The 20595-nt window shown below is 31.1% G+C and overlaps 1 protein-coding gene across 1 annotated transcript; it reads right to left on the reverse strand.

Annotated features, from left to right (window-relative positions):
• Positions 1–242: 242 nt before the first annotated feature.
• LOC129002905 (uncharacterized) lies at positions 243–7284 on the reverse strand. The gene is made up of 5 exons (XM_054431023.1): positions 7222–7284; positions 6628–6676; positions 5049–5473; positions 1909–1951; positions 243–861 (listed from the first exon to the last, which is right to left on the reverse strand). Exons 1-5 carry the CDS (start codon positions 7264–7266, stop codon positions 329–331), a joined length of 1095 nt encoding a protein of 364 aa, XP_054286998.1. The 5' UTR covers positions 7267–7284; the 3' UTR covers positions 243–328.
• Between the last annotated feature and the right edge of the window lie 13311 nt (positions 7285–20595).

Raw genomic sequence — 20595 nt, forward strand, 5'->3', positions numbered from 1 at the left:
CATCAAAACGAAATACCCCCACCGCAACAAACCTGCAGACTAAGCGAATTTCTCATCGTTTCTTTAGGGTTACCGTGTTGTAAAAAAGTAGTTATTATATTTCATTTGTTCGACACTGTTAAGGAATTTTCGAGCTATTAAAATAAATATTCACAAGTAAATATATTACACAACATAGAGCTTTAAATGTGTATTGCATTCCAGATTGACAATAGATTGTATTTGAGGATAAATAACTCACATTTTACTGATACAGTTGTAATTTATTTTCAACATTGTTTTGATTTGATGTGTTGAAATTATTTGTGGCAAAGCTATAACCATTTCTTTAGGAAGGAAGTGTAAATTTAAAATTGCCTTCAAATTTTACCGTCTTCGTGAACCACCTCAAGTACCACGGGTCAGCTGCATTCAAGTGAATGTCACCTTCAAAGGATTTAGGGCACGCGATTTCGAAAGGAAGTTCCCTGAAAACTACAGACTTTTCGTAATAATAATAATGGCTGCTAGGGAAGAGATAAATCTTTCTACAGTAGCATAGACCGTCAGATTTTTTGAATACTAATTTAAATATCACAACATCCAACAGTCTTTTACGGTTGATGTTGATACCGTTCTTATTGCAGGATCTCAATTGGAGTTTGTCAATAATGAAATCAGGATGATTTTCATGTGATATGAGCCCAAATGTTACATCCTTCTTTTCGTCTGAATTTTCAGACTGTATAAAACCTTCATTGCAGGTAAGCCAGAAAGATTTATCCTCAAAGTCTTTTCGAATTTCTACATTTGTTGTGTGTTGATATTGAACGTCACCAGAAAATTCCATGTCATTTGTTGTCTCCATTGGTCCCACCATCACTGTAGTAAACATGCATTGTTAAGTCTTTACGGCAAACAATTCTTGTAAGTTAAAAACAATAAAAATAATTAATTTCAAAGCTATCGGTAATTAATAACAAAAGTTAATTGGATTAATACTAGATTTAATTGAACTAACTACATAAAAATAATTAATATTTAAGACATTTTAGATGACTTACAAGTATTTTGTAGGAAAGAGTGAATATTTAAAAATTACAAGAAATAGTCTTCAATTTAACTCCATGCTCACATGAATAAATAAATTAAACTTCTGGTGGTCTAATTATTAAGATTTTTATATTAAGTCATTAATCAGGAGAACTAACACAACTTTTGGTTATGAAATTAAGGCATTAAGGTTCAATAGACTCAAATTCCCAAAGGTTAAAACCATCTGCCCAGCTAAGGAAGAAGTATAAAGCAAATTAAAATAACAAATTATATACATATCATAGTAAATGAATATGAATATCGTAGTAGCAATAGCAAAGCATGCGTTGAATAAGACAGACAAAAAAATATAATTCAAAGAATGTCTCTCAACAGATTGCAAAATATGGGTTACAAATTTCTAAAGACCAGCTCATGGCATCAGGACACAAAAAATGATGAAAGATTTGAACAGACCGAATCATTTTGTGGATTGCAAACCTGGGGAATGTAGATATAGCATTTCATATTGTTTCCGTTCAAAGAATTCTACTGTTTAACAAAAAGAAACTACTAATTATTGGATAAAAAATAGCTCTATAGGATATGAAGTTTGCAGATCCTGTTTAAACTGCCAATTATAAATATTTAAGGAAACAATATTAGAGTTATTTTAAACTTTTACTTGAGATCCCATTATTATTAAAATATCAATACCAAAGATAGTACAGTAGCTATTTAAGGTCCGGGAACGTAGTTTACAATTTTCATAGTTCATTGATTTTTTTTTATGAAAAAAGACATATGAATAGTTAATTGACGATGTTACCAAATTTAGTAAGAGTTATGGAGTTAGTTGAAGCTATAACATAAACATAATTTTTAAGAACTTACCAATGCCCCCTGCCTTGATTGGTCGGTCAAAAGATTTCACGAACTGAAAACATATTATTTATCAACTACCAAATAGACGATTAAATCTTTTACAAAATCATAGGGTTAAATATTGAAATAGGTTAAGTAGCTGGGAAACTAAATGGTTTTATTGCTCACCTTAAGCATGCAGTCACCGGTTCGATCCTGAGAATAGTCAGTAGTTTTTTTTTGCTTGAAACTTGGTCCAGCTGTTCTTAAATACTAGGCTTTTAATAGATTATTTTGACTAATGAAAAAATATGGTAGTATAATAGTAATGTTAGTAAAACGTTAAAAAGATAATATCAATCAACTCTCTACATACTCTCGTTGCATTCATATCAAGCTTAAAATTCTCACTCAAGTGTGCATCCTCAAAAAAAAAAGTTTGGCATTTTATTGCCACCTCTATTTTCGCCTTACTATCCTTAAGCAAAAGCAGAACAAACGCACGGCATACGTTTACAACTGCATGTCAATCGAAACGACTATTTAATCCGTACGTAAATTATATTCTAAAGATATGTTTGTTTGTTGTTAATGCTAACTTGATTTCATCTTAAAGTGAAATAGTTAGCCTATATGAAATACTTTATAACGGTATAATATTTTAATTTAAATTAAAATGGTGATTATTCGTTGTATACTCAAGTTTACAAATTAAATACAGATGACTTACAGATAAATCAAATCAAATCAAATCAAATCAAATCAAATCAGTTTATTTCCACAATATATACAAATTTACAATTTTTCAAAAAAATAAAATAAAAATATATATAGCCCTGAAGCATTATACAGTAATTGTTAACGTAAATAAATTCTAGTAAAATTAATTTATAAGTTATAAAAGTAAAAACTTAAATACTAGTTGAGTGTTTGCTCCGGCTTGAATAATAACTAATTTAATATATAATGGAAATGAGTCTACATAGACCTCAGTGGTCTGTGCGTAGACTCGAGTTGCTAAAAATTATATATGTATTTTTTGAGCTAATTTGCAATTGAAGAAAAAGTTTAAAATTAAATAAAAATGTACTAAGTGCTATGGGAACCTGTAAAAATAAAAATAAGTTTAAAGATTATATAAAAAATTGGCGTAAATATTAATTAAAATTTTTAATAACAGAATTGTTTAAAGGGGAAGCCAATAAATAAAACGGAAAAGAATTTTGTTGGTTGCAAGAGTTTGCAGAGGGGGTCCGTTTAGTGCTGTCAGACAGTGGCAGGTCGCCTGTTATCAGTAGTGATAAGAGCCTCGGCCTCTTCATCGCTGATATCCAATAACCATCTATTAACTCGATTTTTGAATACACCTAATGTAGGAGAATGAAATAACTGAGTTGCTTTATACATAGTGGAATAATTCCGGAACAAAATATGTGCTATGTAGAAACAATTTGTTTTTGAAAAGGATTTGTGCTGCTGAATAGTAGAAATTCCAATTCTATTTGCATATCTTGTATTATGTGTGTGGGTTATGGAAGTAAAAATTGAATTGAAATTTTTAAATATAAAAATTAGAAGATCTTTGATAAACAATTTTGCAATGGGGAATATTCCAGTTTCATGAAATAGTAAATCTGAGGGGTATCTTTTACACTTTTTGAAACCAGCTTTTAGGATAGACTTTTGAACCAGAATCAGACCTGTGAGATGTGAACTGTACGCCCCTCCCCAAGCTAATATTCCATAAGACAAAACCGACTGTACATATGCAAAATATGTTGATTTAATTTCTTTAAAACTGAGAACATCACTTAACTGTCTAAATGCAAATATAAGTTTTCTAGTTTTATTTTGCAAGAAATTAATATGCTCTATCCATTTCATATGTGAGTCAAAAATTATTCCTAAATATTTATATGAGTTAACTCTCTCTAAGGTATCGCACGAACAACTGTTATTGAATTGGTTGAGACAACTGTGCAAGATCAAATTGGTTAGGTTATAGTCAGCTGTTGACGCGAGAGAAATAGGCATGAATTTTGTTTTGGAAACATTAAGAGATAGTACATTTTGGTCGAGCCATTTTTTTACTAATTTGAGATCTGATTGAGCTTTACTCTTCACACCTTCCCATGTCTTATCCTTAACATAAATCAATGTGTCATCTGCAAAAAGAAACATTTTTCCGAAAATTGGTAATTTAGAAATATTATTTATATATATTAGGAATAAAATAGGCCCAAGGGTACTCCCCTGATTTGTGATAAAGATCACAAATTGCAGCGAAATCTTGTTGTGAGCCACATTCAATGCGAATCATGTGTCATGGATTTGTTTTTTTTTAAATACGAGTAACAATAGACTATTGGCCTTTTAAAACTTTGTTTGGTTAACATTCAATATGTTTCTGTTCTCTCTTCATGTTATACTGTAATTGTAGCGAAACACTGTTTCGGAGGCTTTCTCACTCCCCATTTCCTATTTCTCAAGATTACTACCCATTAGGTAGCCTATTAAAAGATATTAACCTTTTAAATAGTGGCATTTGTCTTTAATGTCGTTTAGCTTATAACTAATTAGCAACTGAAATGACATTATCCTTCAAAGAATTCGAACCACAATCCAAACAAGTTATGAGTTAAGTCTATCAAAATGTCGGCACTTGACTTCGTCACTTACTTCATTTGACCACTTAAACTTACTGACAACTGCATCTAAGAGTGGTTTAGTATGAACCATAGACTAACCATACTGTACTCCGACTGGATATAGATGAACCTAACCGTCTTGTATCGGTCCTTTTACCTCACTAGTGCCGTTGGAGAGTTTGATACACGGCTCGCGTATAGTTTTTAACTCTATTTAAATGGACACTCAAAGTGTGTGCACAAAATGTAAATAGATCGCTTATTTTAATATATCGCACAATAAACAAACTTTAAATTGTCATAACGTTTTTTCAACTTATCTTTTGTGGCCAGTGATGACCATTTGAGAATGAACATTAAAAAAACAAACAATGTATTAAAAAATTCTCCTGTTTAGGGGATAACTTATATTTAAAATCCTATTTGGTCTGTTTTCCCCATCGGTCCTCTTTGCTTTTATCTTCAATGCTGCTGTACTCGTACCGTAATAAAATTAAGAACATTCAGCAATACTTCACTCACCTGTTCCACATCTTTAGGACAGTCTACTCTAGGGTAGTCCAACGACTCCACTTTCGCATACAGAGGTTTCTTGTTTACGTAGTACGTCCTCTCCACACATCTTGGATTCTTTCCCGACCAGAGGTAAATAATTTTAACATAAAAGTTTCGCTCTTTTTTCTTAGAACCTTGTGGCACGATGTATTTTGTAAGCTTAGTTTCCTCGCAGGCATCGGCTTGTGGTGCTAGAGTTAGTGTATCTAACAATATACCATGAGGGCTGTACACAAGAGCTCTGGGACTATCTGCTTCATACTCTGTACATTTGACCACAAACTCCGCCTCCTCAGCAGATTTAATGACGTGATTGGATGGTTTAGCAATACCTCTGTCACGAGAAGGTATCACCACTAACACCTCTCTTACTGAATCTTCTGATCCCAACACTAAAACAACGACGGTTTAGATGTAAATAATTGCTACAAAAAACAATTAGAACCTTAAAACTGTTGATAAAAGTTACTTAAGTAATGTATCCGAGAATTGTACATCGGAATATGAAAATAAGCCAATGCTTTTCACTTTCACATTTTGAGAGAATTTTGAAATGCAAATGTGCAATTTTGAATACGGTACGATTATTTACTATGCAACTACAACAAACAACAGAATATCATAAATGGACAGGTTAATAGTAAATTTACAGGTTGGTAAAAAAAAAAAAAAAACCAGCGGTCTCTGCAGAGTCATATTATACATACCAAAAAATACGGAAATGTCAAATAACTTTTTTTGGATTTCGGCTTATGTCAATTGGCGGACCTGAGACTGCCTACCAAGTAATATTATACACCAAACATTATCATCATTATTATTATCTGCGGCCATTGGGTAATAATTACTGATAGGTAGGAAAACATATCAGCAGTATTGATTATTAGTTACAAAATGAGCACTAAAATTGAAGTATTGTCCCTTATTTATGAACCGATTTTCTTACATTTGGCCTCGTAGGCATTTTAATGAAATTGTCTATATAAAATAATGTTACAATAATTTTGTTCGCATTTGTAGTTTTTATAATATCTAAGCTAAGAAATTTGTAATGTCCACCATTAGACATTAAACATTATTCAAACATAATATTCATTTTTAAATAGATCTTTGCGATATTAATCTATGCACCACATTTCAATCCACAAAAAATTCCGCTAGCCAATAGAAAAATAATTTTGTGAAAAAATGGCGGTTGTACGGGTATCTTTTGAGTTATTACAATTTGTTAACATTGATCTTTTAGTTTGTCTTTGGACCCAGAAATGATAATTTAAAAGGCTGTTAGAGAGTTCAGGGACAATCTGTAATTACAAAAATATACCGTGTTCACCCATGTGACGCTAAAAACACACATCACAAATTTGAATGGTTAATTTAAATTTAAAGCTTATAGGGTTTAATCTGTAACTACGATAACATATAACCTATTGGTTGGCTAACTGATAAAATTGGGACAAAAATGCTCAACACAATAACCAGTTTTGACAGGAACTACATTTTATGAATTACAATTTTGATAAATTCACTACATCAACAAACATACCATTCCCTTCTAGGTCGTTTCCTGCTAATACATATCGATATCGAGGGACCTGAAATAAAACATAGCAAAAAACTTACAATATAGAATCTATAAAGAAGTAAAATATGAATCGCTAACCTGTTGTTAAAGCTTGCATAGTCTATAATTTGTTATTGTCAATACAACAGTCTATCATTTGTTATTGTCAATACCATAGTCTACAATTTGTTATTGTCAATACCGTAGTCTAATTTGTTAGTATTTATTGTTGTTATCATGGTTTGCTGAGCAGTCCATAATTTTTTACCATTATTACTACGTATAGTCTATTTTATTGGTAGGCTTTTTATTGTAGTTCTTAGGTCTCAGCCAGTTATTTATTGCTAGCTTATTACTTATTGTTATTGTAATGTTTGTTATCACTGATAGTAAATTATTCACTTTCGCTTCACTTGTTTTGAATTAGCATGTAATTTCTTACTCAAAATTTCGAACTCTGCTATTTGTTAATCTATTTTAGTAAAAAACTTTATTGGTAATGGAGAAAGCGTTGAAAGAAATAAATAAACAAGGCAACATGAAAATAACATCAAAATCATAGAAAATAATACTCACCAAACACACGAAAACAAAAACATAACCGAAACTTAAAACTAACATTTCAGTTAGATCATTACTGTTCGTACTGCGTTGGTGAGCTGAATTTTGCTGTCAAGTTTGTACGATCGTCACTTGATTGATCGGATAAATGTTGTGAAGCCAATTAAACATTTGTGAGCAATACTGTTATGTCAGCGCACTACCACTATAATGTTTTACCATTTCCACACTTGAAGTAAGCTTTGCAACTGGTGGCGTACTCCATAATAAGGTCAGTTTGTTAAAAATTGTGTTGTACCATTTCGTCCAAATTCCTCGAATTCGGTGGGGAGTCAATCCCTAACCCCCAACAACTAGTGTTATCTTGTCGAAAACCCTACGCTTTTGTTCGCCTGACAGGTCTAAAAAAATTATTTAATACCTGATTGAAACTCTTGTAGTAGCCTGCATTTCTAATTAATTAGTATTTATCTCGAGAAAGATTAATTGATAGTTGTATACTTGATTAAGTCTGACAATGTAAATTTACAGCCGTTGGCCGATACAATTAAATAAAAAAAATCTTCCACACACTGTGTAGGTATGGTTATACACACTTAAACAACCATTCCGTGTGACCAATCAACAATCAACGTGTGATTTATTCTCCTCCAGAAAATTTAACTTATTCACAAAGAAATTTCACAAGCAATTTTCACATTACTAAAAATGTTCGATCTTACAACACAATCCAAGTGTGGCAATGCAAAACACGGCATTGCGGCCTTGTTATGTTGTCTGCATATTTACATTTAGACAATTATACAGGGTGTCTCAGACCACCCGGCCGGCTTGTATAGCTCCAATATGAAAGCAAATGGAAACCTAATTGCAACTGGAACCCCCTATTTTGACCCCAAGGAACTCAGCTAAATTATTTTCAACCCCAAAAAAGCACCCCAAAGGGCAGATTTTGGGGGGTGGGGGTGGTTTTTGGGAAATTTTCAAATGTAAAGGGGGGTCGTGTTATACATCTTTTTAAAGGTCCTTTAGTCCTGAGTATTTTAGTGGAAAAAGATTTAAATTATCTTCATCCCTATTTACAGGGTGTTCAAAAACGTACAAAAAATAGACCTTTGAACTATCTTTCACTGTAAAGAGGTGGAATTTCGTGGGGGGTTCAAATTTTGACAACACTTTAATTAATAAATGAACTTTCAAAAAACTCTGATTTTAACCCTTTTGCTATCTTTTTACTTATGTTACGCATTTTCAAACTTTTTGAAGTTTCAAAAGCTGTTATCTCAAAAATTTCAAATGGCAACATGGGTTTCATTACAAACCACATTGTAGCCCTTGAAATTTGCTATAATTTTTGTATTTAATGTTTTTTGGTATCTTCATTGGTGTAAGAGATATAGCGAAATTAGTGTATTTTAATGTTTTATTAAATGGTATTCAAAGTGTCTGCTGTTGCAAATGTACACCTCTAGGTCTCAATCAAAACTAATTATGTTAAAAAATTAAAATACTACCCAGATTGTTAAACTTGGAGGATTAATAAAGGAAAAAGCACAACTGCAAATATTCTTAGTTATTTTACAATTTACAAAATTCTAATAGTGCTTTGAATGAATACTGTCTATAAATGCTACTGGTAAATAAAAAAAATCATCATGAAATCAATGAGCGTGTGCGTGAAACTGGTCACGTTTGATCAGATAAAACAAATTATAAGGAACTTACTGGATCTGTACGAGAGGTGAATGCACCTGCGGTAGTAAAATAGCAATACAGTACCATAATAGTGGAGAAGAAGTACTACGTGCATAAACAGAGTTGGGGTTTGCATGGAACAAAATGGAAGGCAATTTAAGCATTTGTAGAAGTCCATCGGTATGTAGGCTATTAATGCTGATTCAAACAAATTATTCATTCAAAGCACTATTAGAGCCATGGAATTGTAAAATACCTAAGAATATTTGCAGTTGTGTTCTTACCTTTATCAATCTTCCAAGATCAACAATCTGAGTACTATTTTATTTTTTAAAACAATATTTGTTTTAATTGAGACCTAGAGGTGTACATTTGCAACAGCAAACACTTTGAATACCATTTAATAAAACATTAAAATACACTAAATTCGTTATATCTCTTTAACCAATGAAGATACCAAAAAACATTAAATACAAAAATTATAGCAAATTTTAAGGGCTACAATGTGGTTTGTAATGAAACCCATGTTGCCATTTGAAATCTTTGAGATAACAGCTCTTGAAACTTCAAAAAGTTTGAAAATGCGTAACATAAGTAAAAAGATAGCAAAAGGGTTGAAACCAGAGTTTTTTGAAAGCTCATTTAGCAATTAAAGTGTTATCAAAATTTGAACTCCCCACGAAATTCCACCTCTTTACAGTGAAAAGTAGTTCAAAGGTCTATTTTTTGTACGTTTTTGAACACCCTGTAAATAGGGATGAAGATAATTTAAATCTTTTTCCACTAAAATACTCAGGACTAAAGGACCTTTAAAAAGAGGTATAACACGACCCCCCTTTACATTTGAAAATTTCCCCAAAACAACCCCCACCCCCCAAAATCTGCCCTTTGGGGTGTTTTTTTGGGGTTGAAAATAATTTAGCTGAATTCCTTGGGGTCAAAATAGGGGGTTCCAGTTGCAATTAGGTTTCTATTTGCTTTCATATTGGAGCTATACAAGCCGGCCGGGTGGTCTGAGACACCCTGTATGTATAATATTTACATACTTTATAAAATTGGATTAATTATTATGTAGAATGTAGCCGCAATTTATTTGTAATCTTATTTACAAAGGGCGATATCATTGTTTTCAGTGTCTTGTTTTCACAGTTTGGTTGCTTTAAAAAAAGTTATTTAAAGCCTTAGGTATTATAATAAGTCCTTTAAACTGTACAAAGAACCTTAAATACCAAAGAAATTGTTGAAAATTAAGTAAAAATGACTTGCTGCAACGATGGAAAGCATCTCCACTTAATACAGCAGCTTTCCTAGAATCTTTCCCGACGAATTTGCATACAAATTACCTAACCTATTTTAAAATGTACAACTTTGTTCTGAAGTTTTCTTCCTTACTAAATGTTCTATTTGCCTTACCTTAACACATTTTAAAATTTTTATGCAGATCATACTGTACTAGGACTATATACTCGTACTAATGTAATTCATAATATGTGTTACTTCTTAATCCTATGTGTAACCTTTATGTACCATTTTTGTTTGGCTGGTAGATTTAAGTCTAATGTTTGACTATAAGGATTTAAAATAAAGTAGTTTTTAATTTTATTTTATTTTTCTTCTTAGCATACGAATCTAACCGCATACATCTAACTGCATTAACAGTTAATTATTTATATCCTTTGAGTACATAGGCTGAAAATATAAGTGTACATAATTCAGGAGGAAGCATCTTTTACTAATTATTACATTACAGAATAAAAATAACTTCTATAGTAATTTGTACTAAGTGTTCATTTTACAGATTTATGTCGTATCCAATGATCTTTGATGACGTCATGTTTGTGCTAGTTCAATGTGAAATTTGTTAATAAAGGTAATTAACCTGTAACATGTATATTGACATGTGACTGGGTAGGATGTATGTTTCACTATCACACAAGCAAGGCTAGATGAAGTCGGCGAAGGTTTTCTGCAACTGAGACTTTGATCTGTTGATTGAGTGGTTCACTCTAAGCATTTAAATTTAGAATGTTCAGATTGTGAGGAGTATTTAGTTTAGTATTATCTTAAACAACAATAAGTAATTTAATGGAATCGGGTATATACTGTTGAAATACGCTTTTGCTAAAGAAAGGTAAAGCTAGTTAGCTGAAAATCATATTTGACGATTAGTCGATTTCATAATGTATCATTAAATATATTTATGACTCTAAAATATCTGCATCTCAAATAGAAAAATACAATTAAATTAAAATGTAAAATAAACTAACCACTTTTAAAACATGCTTTTCTACAATGTTAAACCAAATAAATCGTTGTGACATAATGTCAGTTGCTGTCGGTAAATGTGGATGTTGGAAGGTTCAGAAGGTATTTTAATATAAATTCTATCAAAGCACATGACAAAAAAAAACACTTTATGTTTTACAGTGACAACACATTGTTTGGTATTGAAAGGTATTCAGTAATTAAACTCTTTCGCGTCAATACATTCTTAATTTAAATTGTATTTATAGAAAAGTAAAATCAAACTGAAAGGTAAAGAGTTATTACAATGGTTTGACTAGGAATATACATTTCCATGAATTTTAAGCAAAATCACCCATTCAAGGTATATTCTTTATTTTTACATTCTATACTACTGCTTGAGAACAAAAATCACTTATCAGTAAAAATCTTAGATTTACAAATTGTAAAAAAATAACGTTACAAATAATGGTTATCAAAGCAATGTTTGTTCTTGTATTGAACAAATCAAGTTCCGGTAAAGAGAGATGTCATCTAGTGTTAGATGTATAACCAAGTATATTTAATATTCAGGTAGGTATTGTACTTATTCTGTTCTGACCTCGACATAGTTACAAAGGAAAGATTCAACACCTGCTTCTACCACATAGCTGGTTACGTTTTTGCAAATATTATTTTTGAAAATATTCTTCTTAGTTTAAATGTTCAATTAAAATTGATAATGATTTTTTTTGTTATTCTAAGCTATGTGAATTTTAAAGCGCATACTCTTTTCCATTTTTTTTTAACCAGCTTAAAAGTAAACAAAATCTTGTTCATTTATACACTGTTTTAATTGAATTATTAATTTGGTTTAAGCCCGTTTCCTTCACTAGAAATGCTATTTAATGAATACTATTAAAATGTTTAAAGTAACGTGAAACTAGCCTTAAATAGTATGCACTCTAATGCATTAGGTATTCCATCCAAGATTTCTGTATCTTATATTATAAGTAATCATAGATGCGATAACAGCTTTTAGTGACAGAATTAATCTCTTATACTTTAGGAACAAAGTGTAACTAAAAGCTTTATAAAACTACTTCAGAATCCAGTTATATACTTATCTCTCACTATGTCAAAGCTTTGTTATTTACCTTTCTGAGAATCCCATTTAATTATAACTAAACTTTAAACTTTGCCAGTGGAAATTAGTATGCTGTAAAAATTAAGTTTTTATAATCAGGTAATTTAAAGTTGGATGACATTTTATCCGACGTAAAACTGTTTATCATCGGACAAAGTTTCAGCCAACTTTGTAATACATAATTATGCAGAGTCAACTTTTACATCGTAATCATTTCCAACTGGCAATGTTAATGGTTTTAAAAGAAATAATGTTGAATCAATGTATCAGTATCAGTGATTTAATAAAATGTTATACTATCACCACAAATAACTCTTATTGCTGTAAATTAATTTAACTGATTTTAACAATGATTAAATGACTATAAATGGGTTTGCTAAAACGTTCAGGATGATATGTGGTAGCTTGCATCCATAAATAAAGTTAATCAATATTAATCGTAATTTAATTATTTAAATTTCCATTCTATATCCGTGGATTATCTCTTTACCACCTATTTACATTCAGTTTATCTATACAAAATCATAATAAAAAATAAAAAAAATAAAAAAAATGCAGTCTCACAAATGCTGTATGACTAAAACATTTTGTATTCTGGAGTCTAATACACGTGTGTGACGGAATGTGTCGGGTCGGACCGAATTGAATACGACATGAATGCATTAAGCATGTCTCGTCTCTTTTGAATGTTTGAAACATTTCTCCTAATATAATGTGGTTAGTAGGGTTTCTAATTAGAATACAGAGCATTGTTTCCATAACTCTTGCCAGAAGATGACGTTGACGACGTAAGGCGTAAAATGTAACACATTTGACTGGTCCATACTGGAATGCAAGCGTAGCAAATTTTTTACGACACATCAATCATCAAACCATCAACCACATTTTAAGAATATCAGAGATAGACAGCTGTGTCACAATAGAGTTTTAGTTAATTTCCTCCCTAAGAAATTTCATAAGGCCTTATGACCAAGCCTTATTACCTTATAACCTAAGCCCGAATTTTGCTCCCTTTATAGGGAAACAGGTAACAATATTAATTGAGGAGTGGAGGGAAGATTCTTATACCCACACAGGTGACCAGTAATTTTTGTTATTATAATAGACTACTCATTAAGAGAATCCTCTCGACTCCGTTGGACGCAGACCTACTTGTCTGTCACATTACTTCAAGTCAAACCAACATGTGTCCTAAGCCCTAGGGCTCCTACCATATCTGACATTCAGCTCTTTTACGACTTTAGACCGCATTTCGGTCAAGGTCAAGCTTCTTGGCCCGGAGAATACCCTGAACGAAATATGACACACAGGTCCAGTTGTTCTTACCATCCGTCATTATCTGAAAGACCGTGTTCACCAACAGCAGTCCTACATTGTAATAAGCCTCCAGGGATAATCGAGTTTTCATTCTCCTGGTTGGATTTTCCCTAAAATATTCCCTTTGGAAAAAAAATCATCAAAATATTCACACAAATTTTATTTCTTTTTTCTATTTGAATAACGTTAATTTTAATGATTGTAAAAAGAAAAAGAAAGTAATGTAAACACATCATTTATTTTTAAAAAAAGTTGTCAATACTAAATATAAGCATTTTAATGAGTAATTATGATTGTAGTTTTAAGTTTTTCATTGAGATGTTCACAAAAAATATAAAATGTTATTACCTATAGCCTATCGAAAATTCACTGAAAGTAACTTAATGGAATTACTGTCACATGAGGTAGTAAATATAAAACAATAGCCGTTTCATTGAGAGATAGACCTCTGGATGTGTACAAATCAATATATCTGTGACAGAGCTTATATTTCAATATTAAATAATAAATTAATCACCCTGACTGACAAGGCTTCTGGTTTAAATTGTTATTTTGATCCACATTAGACGATTGTCCATTAATATGATGTTTGCCTCCGAAGGATCTACTTTTTAAAACATATTTTATAAAGTAATTTGATACTTTATAGTTAGATGTATACGTTATAAATTGTATATTAATACATAAATAGTAATTTGGGTGATAATTATTTTTATGATATGAATTGATAGGGAGAGGTTTCAAGTTCGATTTTAAAATAGTATGGTATTTGAATGGTAAAAAATGCCATAAGTAGAGTTATTATGTAAGTTATAAGTAGTAGCAATTTTCATCAACCAGTACTAGTACAGGTAAAATAATACAAAAACACTCCATATAAACAACAAAATTTGTACATTCATGAAATTTCACCTGTGACTTACTAATAATATGAGAAATGAAGATTCGATGAGTCCCTAAAATTTTGGGCGTCCTAAGGCCCTTTTTGGGGCCCTTTTTGTTCCGAAGAGCCCTTGTTCCTGAATAATTTTGTTTTTACGTTTAAGGTCGAGTGAGGTGTGGGTTTCTATGGTTTTAGTTATTTTAAATCGATTAGGACTAGTTTTAAGTGTATTAAACCACTCCATACAGGGTGTTTCGAAATATTATTTATTTTTACGATATTTAAACATTTATTCAAGTGATAAAATTAGTTACCTCCATGCTCTATATAAAAAGGGATTATTGAAAAAAACTGTAATTCTTTACTATATAAGAGGGAAGGATCACAAGGAGAAAGAGAAAATACTAAATACCCCCGTCACAGCAAACCTGCAGACTAAGCGAATTTTCATTTGCCCGATTTTCAATTAAATCTAAAATAACTTTGAGTTTAATGAATACTTAGGTTTGCTGCTACAAGGAGACTAATAAAGTGTGTTTATAGTAAAATATTAATAGCCTAGTATAAAACAAATAAATTTGACAAGTTTTATTAAGACATATCTACATTAACAAACAAACAAAATCATTTTACACTATTCTCCTTAAGAATAACATGGAATTTTAAATTTACAATTTTTTAATTTTATTCGTAACTAATACACTTACAAAACACGTTAATATACTAAATTATTTGTTTTCTTTAAGCTCTTTAAAATGCTCTAGAGACAAATTGGGAAACTTGGTCTTTTGAGGGTCAAAGATTACAAATTTTTACCACCCTGTTCCATGGACCGATTATGCCGGTTTCGTTAAAATTTAACCAAAATTACTCGAGTTATCATATTTACGGACACGTATATAACATGGATATATTATATTATATATATATGTATATAAACACATATATAATATTTTGATTATGGTGCTTTAGGCTTCTGGGGGAATCGAAATGAAAACGTAAATCGGTTTCGGGTCTATGTTTTATTATAATGTTTTTACCATAATGTCTATGTGGTATATGTGGTATAACCTTCGGTAATAGCTCATCTTCTATATGGGATGTTCGCTAAAAGGGGATGGATTTAGTTTTACACTATAACATAATAACATAGGTTACAAAGCAAAAATTTCAACTTTTAAGGTGGTGTGAATAATCTTTCAACGTGTTTTTTATGAAAATCTATTAAGACCAATTTCAAATTGATATGTATTTTTCTTAGGTAGTTATTTAAGTTATTTTCTTTACATTTATAAAAAATTAAAACAATTGTATTTGTATAAAAACCTTACATTACATATCGAAAATGAAGTACTTAAACTAAAGCTATTTTTCTACAATTTCCGTAGTATCTCTCTTTACAATTTCGTCATAACAATAATTATTCTCAGACTACTCGTTAACATTTTTATTATTATTAGCAACGTGTCCATCTTTACTGATTTTGTCCAAGTTGGTGTTCAAGCAGGATTCCCCTTTACAAACCTTGCATATTGCAGAACAGGCAACACCAATCTTAAAGCACGAACGATGTGGTTCAAAAACACCTTTCATACATACTGACGTTTGCAACTTGTATCTTAAGTTCCTCAAACTTATTTTCAATCAATACAAGTACGGTTATCTTTCGTGTTTATGACGACCAGGACAGCACTAAGACATCAGAGCAGCATTGTTGGTACAAGCATTTTTGTCCTGAACAATGGGAACGAGGTTTATAGGGTAAAAATTGGGTTTTCTTATTTACTTTACCCTCAAAACACAAAGTTTCCCAATTTTTCTCTAGAAAATTTTAAATAGCTTAAAAACAAATAATTTAGTATATTAACGTGTTTTTGTATGGTTATTAGTTACGGATAAAAATACTAAAATTGTAAGTTTAAAATTCCCATGTTATTCTTATGTAGAATAGTGTAAAATGATTTTGCTTGTTTGTTTATATAGATATGTCTTAATAAAACTTGTCAAATTTATTTGTTTTATACTAGGCTATTAATATTTTACTATAAACACACTTTATTAGCCTCCTTGTAGCAGCAAACCTATTATTCATTAAACTCAATGCTATTTTAGATTTAATTGAAAATCGGGCAAATGAAAATTTGCTTAGTCTGCAGGTTTGCTGTGACGGGGGTATTTAATATTTTCTCTTTCTCCTTGTGATCCTTCCCTCTTATATAGTAAAGAATTACAGTTATTTTCAATAATCCCTTTTTATATAGAGCATGGAGGTAACTAATTTTATCACTTTATGAATTCATGTTTAAATATCGTAAAAATTAATAATATTTCGAAACACCCTGTATGGAGTGGTTTAATACACTTAAAACTAGTGCCAATCGATTTAAAATAACTAAAACCATTGAAAACCACACCTCACTCGACCTTAAACCTAAAAACAAAATTATTCAGGAACAAGGGCCCTTCGGAACAAAAAGGGCCCCAAAAAGGGCCTTAGGACGCCCAAAATTTTGGGGACTCATCGGATCTTCATTTCACATATTATTAGTAACTCACAGGTGAAATTTCATGAATGTACAAATTTTGTTGTTTATAAAACCCTATTTTACCTGTACTATACCCAAATATATCTAATATGGAGAAAATTCTTTGAGTTTGTTTTCCATCAGTTAAGTACACTGTTTACTCCAAGTGTTAACTTACATCTCTCGTGGCAATATCCAGTAACTCATTGTAAAGTAAGTTTCTAAATTACGTACTACAAAGATTATTTACATACGGAATGCTTTTGATAAAGTTCGTAATTACCTCATTTGCATGCTATCCAACATGTAAGGTACTTTGTTATCAATGACGTTTTAAATTTCCTACTTGACCTTTAACCTTTAACATAGTTATTACCACGAACTGTTATGATAAGCTATTTACGATAACATAAATTAAAGGAATTTAATACAAGGAAGGATTTTTAGTACTCCTAAGCAGTTTTTTTCGAAATAAATGATTATTTGTTTTAATAAACCACGAAATGTACAAACAAGTTTAGCAAGTCTCGTGAACAAACTAATGACAAAAACGTATCAATGCAATGGTTTGGTGAAAGAAAAAGAATGCCACTGTCAGGAATGAATAATTATAATTTGTAAACCGAAACGAATGTTTGTTTATGGGAAATTAAGTCTACTTTATCTCGAGGAAAGATTTCCCAACGGCTCGCTTTCAGTTTATTTAGTCTCCTACCCAAAGCAGTTGAATTTTATAGTCAAAATAAAATTCAAAGAGTTAGCTTTAAGCAACTAAAAAGAAAAACACTGTTCTAAATCTGTAGTATGTAAATAAAAAATACAAAATATTTTTCAATCAGCTGTGTTACGGTATTACCAATTTTATTAAATAAAACTTGATTAAATTCCCCTCAAAACAAGGCATACAAGTTAAGTTTGGCTCTAATGGTTTTCGTACAGCAAAGCTATTAAATCAGACCAAGACTGTGGACACCCGGTACTTATTCAATAACCGTAGCTTATATTTTGTTGGACTTTTAAAAATCAGGATGGTTAAGTATCCTGGTATTTGTGGTATTTTTAGTTAGTTTAACCTAAATACTAACGTTACTAGCCTAAATTTATTGTTTTATTGTGCGGATGATGGACTCAATCCCCAACCACAGGCATATAGCCCATTTGGGGATTATATTTCATAAATCGTTTTTTGTACGATTGAACTGATGTACTATATTGACATAATAAAGAATTCATTCATTCATTCATTCATACTAAGATTTGCGTGGTCAATAAAAAAAATGCTTAAATGAATTTTACCAAAATTCTTAAAAATATAGTTGTTTTAGGATAAACTAGAGCTCACCCCATGGTCGAAAACTCGACCAAAAGTATGTATTGTGCAAACTTCTCTATTTTCACCCCACGCTGTAAATAAAACGTGTGATTGGAATTTCTCCCATTTGTTTTGATTTTCTGTTTATATTTTGTTGTTATTTCGTCACCAACATGGCAACCCATTAGACCCTTGTTAATTTTTAAATTTTAAATCCATTTTTGGGCTTATTTTTGAGCCTATTTTAGTTAATAAAGGGGTTCTGCACATGTACAGGAAAATATCTTTCATTTGGTACCACCCGCGTGTAATTCGATCTAGTAGTATGGTCAGGCTAGCTGTCATAAATTTTGCAAAAGTTTTGTAGTATATAAGATGTGTTTTTTTATGCTAGGATAGAGCGGAAAAGTTATATTTTCGTTGCAAACTTTTATTGACATTTTGGCATTTTTAACATTGGCTTTTGAGCGTTTCTATGCTGGTTACTAATAAACAAGGATATTTTAAACAAAACAATCATAACATAATATTATGACATTTAACCTAATATAAATATCTTGTTAGACATATTTAGTAGGCTATACGAGCAAACTACAAAATACTAAGTACTAATGATAAGACATCGGATAAATACCAAACCATATGAACTATCCTCGCATGTAACACATCCAGCGAGAGGAATCTCATATCGTGCAAAATCAAATCACGTGAGGTTGAATGTTCACATTCAACTTTAAAGTGGTATTATGCATGATGTTGTGTAAGTCGAAACAGAAATCCGCGCTCTTAGTTTGGAAATTTAACTTAAAGCGGTTTTGTAAAGTAAATGTTGGAGACTGTAGATGACAGACTACAAGTTCGTACAACTTAGTTTAATCTAAAACACAAACAAGTAACTGCTGTAGTTTCTAGACATGTATAATCCCTCATTCACCATTATCTGTTTTAAAGTTAAACATGGTAAAACAACACGCTATAAATTAATAGTTCTTAAGATTACTGAGCATGTATTATTTTATAATTTAAGATAGTTAAACACTACACTGTGTGAAAATGTATTATTTCATTCCCCAATGTTATAGCCTAAATGGACTATCTGAGTACCTAATCCATACATTGATAGATTTGATAGTAATTTGTCAACATTTTCAAAATATACACTATAGCAAATGTACGGGAAAACACTATAAATGAACGGGAAAATCCCGTAGTTGCAATGAATTCATATTATACTACTCTACAGCAAAATACTGTACCGTCGTAGAACGGTAGAACACCCTTTGAGCAAAAATTCATTTACTTATGTTAATCAAATAAACATGGTTGCCACCAATAGATCCAGGTATTTTTTCTAATAATATTACGATGAATAAATTTTTAATTTTCTATATTTCTTTTTTACTAAACAAAAAGTGAAAATACATACTATTAGGTAATCCTTGTTTTGGTCAAACGATTAATCGATAATAACTTAAAAGCATATTTTTTTAGCTAGGCCACCATAGCTAATTTATGTATTATTTTAGATCTAAATCTATCTTTATGTTCAAGAGTCCAGTTATTTCAACCTCACCAATAGTAATGATTTTGCCACCGTCCATTAGATACATGTATCACTGTCCAGGATAAAATAATTATCTAAAAGATTATGGATGAGAAATATAGTGTTTACAAAATAGTGCAGCTACAAATATAGACGATACAAAACATCCCAAAAGGTATACGAACTGCCGAACCCACTACGCCAATTAAATTGTCCGCTGTGAAATTATAGATCTTTTAGAAATGTATAGGTCTTATAGCAGCAATATCGGTCCAATACCAAGGTAGCCTGGGGAGATGACAGATTAGTTTGGTCTCCCTGCACAGCAGCGCGCCGCAGAGGGTAATATCATTACCTGCTGTACATACGCACGATAATGAAGATTAAAATGTTATTACGTTGAAATAAATATCACCACTAAACCACCTTCGTCACGCCCGTTTTAGCGGTTAAATAACACATTTAAATCCCGAATAATATGTAAGTTTGATTACATCCTTAGAATCACGTTTATTAGTTTGTTCTAGTATCACGTTAACACGTTACCACTAAGGTTTATATTTTTGTTAAGGCTAATTTTAATCCTCTCAAAAGAGTTTTAATACAATGTAAAAATAATCGTTAAATTCAAAGAACATGAACGATTAGTAATTGATTTTTTATGTTCTCTCAGTGACCTTCTTAATACATTCTAAAAATTACCTGTTTTCCGTTCAAAACCTTACATGACATTGACAAAATAAA

This window comes from Macrosteles quadrilineatus, unplaced genomic scaffold (assembly GCF_028750875.1).
Source record: "Macrosteles quadrilineatus isolate MER2022 unplaced genomic scaffold, UCM_ALF_1.0 Scaffold_9__3_contigs__length_116548681, whole genome shotgun sequence".
Lineage (NCBI taxonomy): Eukaryota > Metazoa > Arthropoda > Insecta > Hemiptera > Cicadellidae > Macrosteles > Macrosteles quadrilineatus.

Bases quoted from the DNA above. Each gene is read 5' to 3' on its own strand.
- LOC129002905 (XM_054431023.1), bottom strand. From the start codon at position 7,266: ATGTTAGTTTTAAGTTTCGGTTATGTTTTTGTTTTCGTGTGTTTG. The intron at 6,677-7,221 runs GTGAGTATTATT...GTTTTATTTCAG, and splicing joins TTTTTGTTTTCGTGTGTTTG to GTCCCTCGATATCGATATGT. The intron at 5,474-6,627 runs GTATGTTTGTTG...TCGTTGTTTTAG, and splicing joins AAACGACCTAGAAGGGAATG to TGTTGGGATCAGAAGATTCA.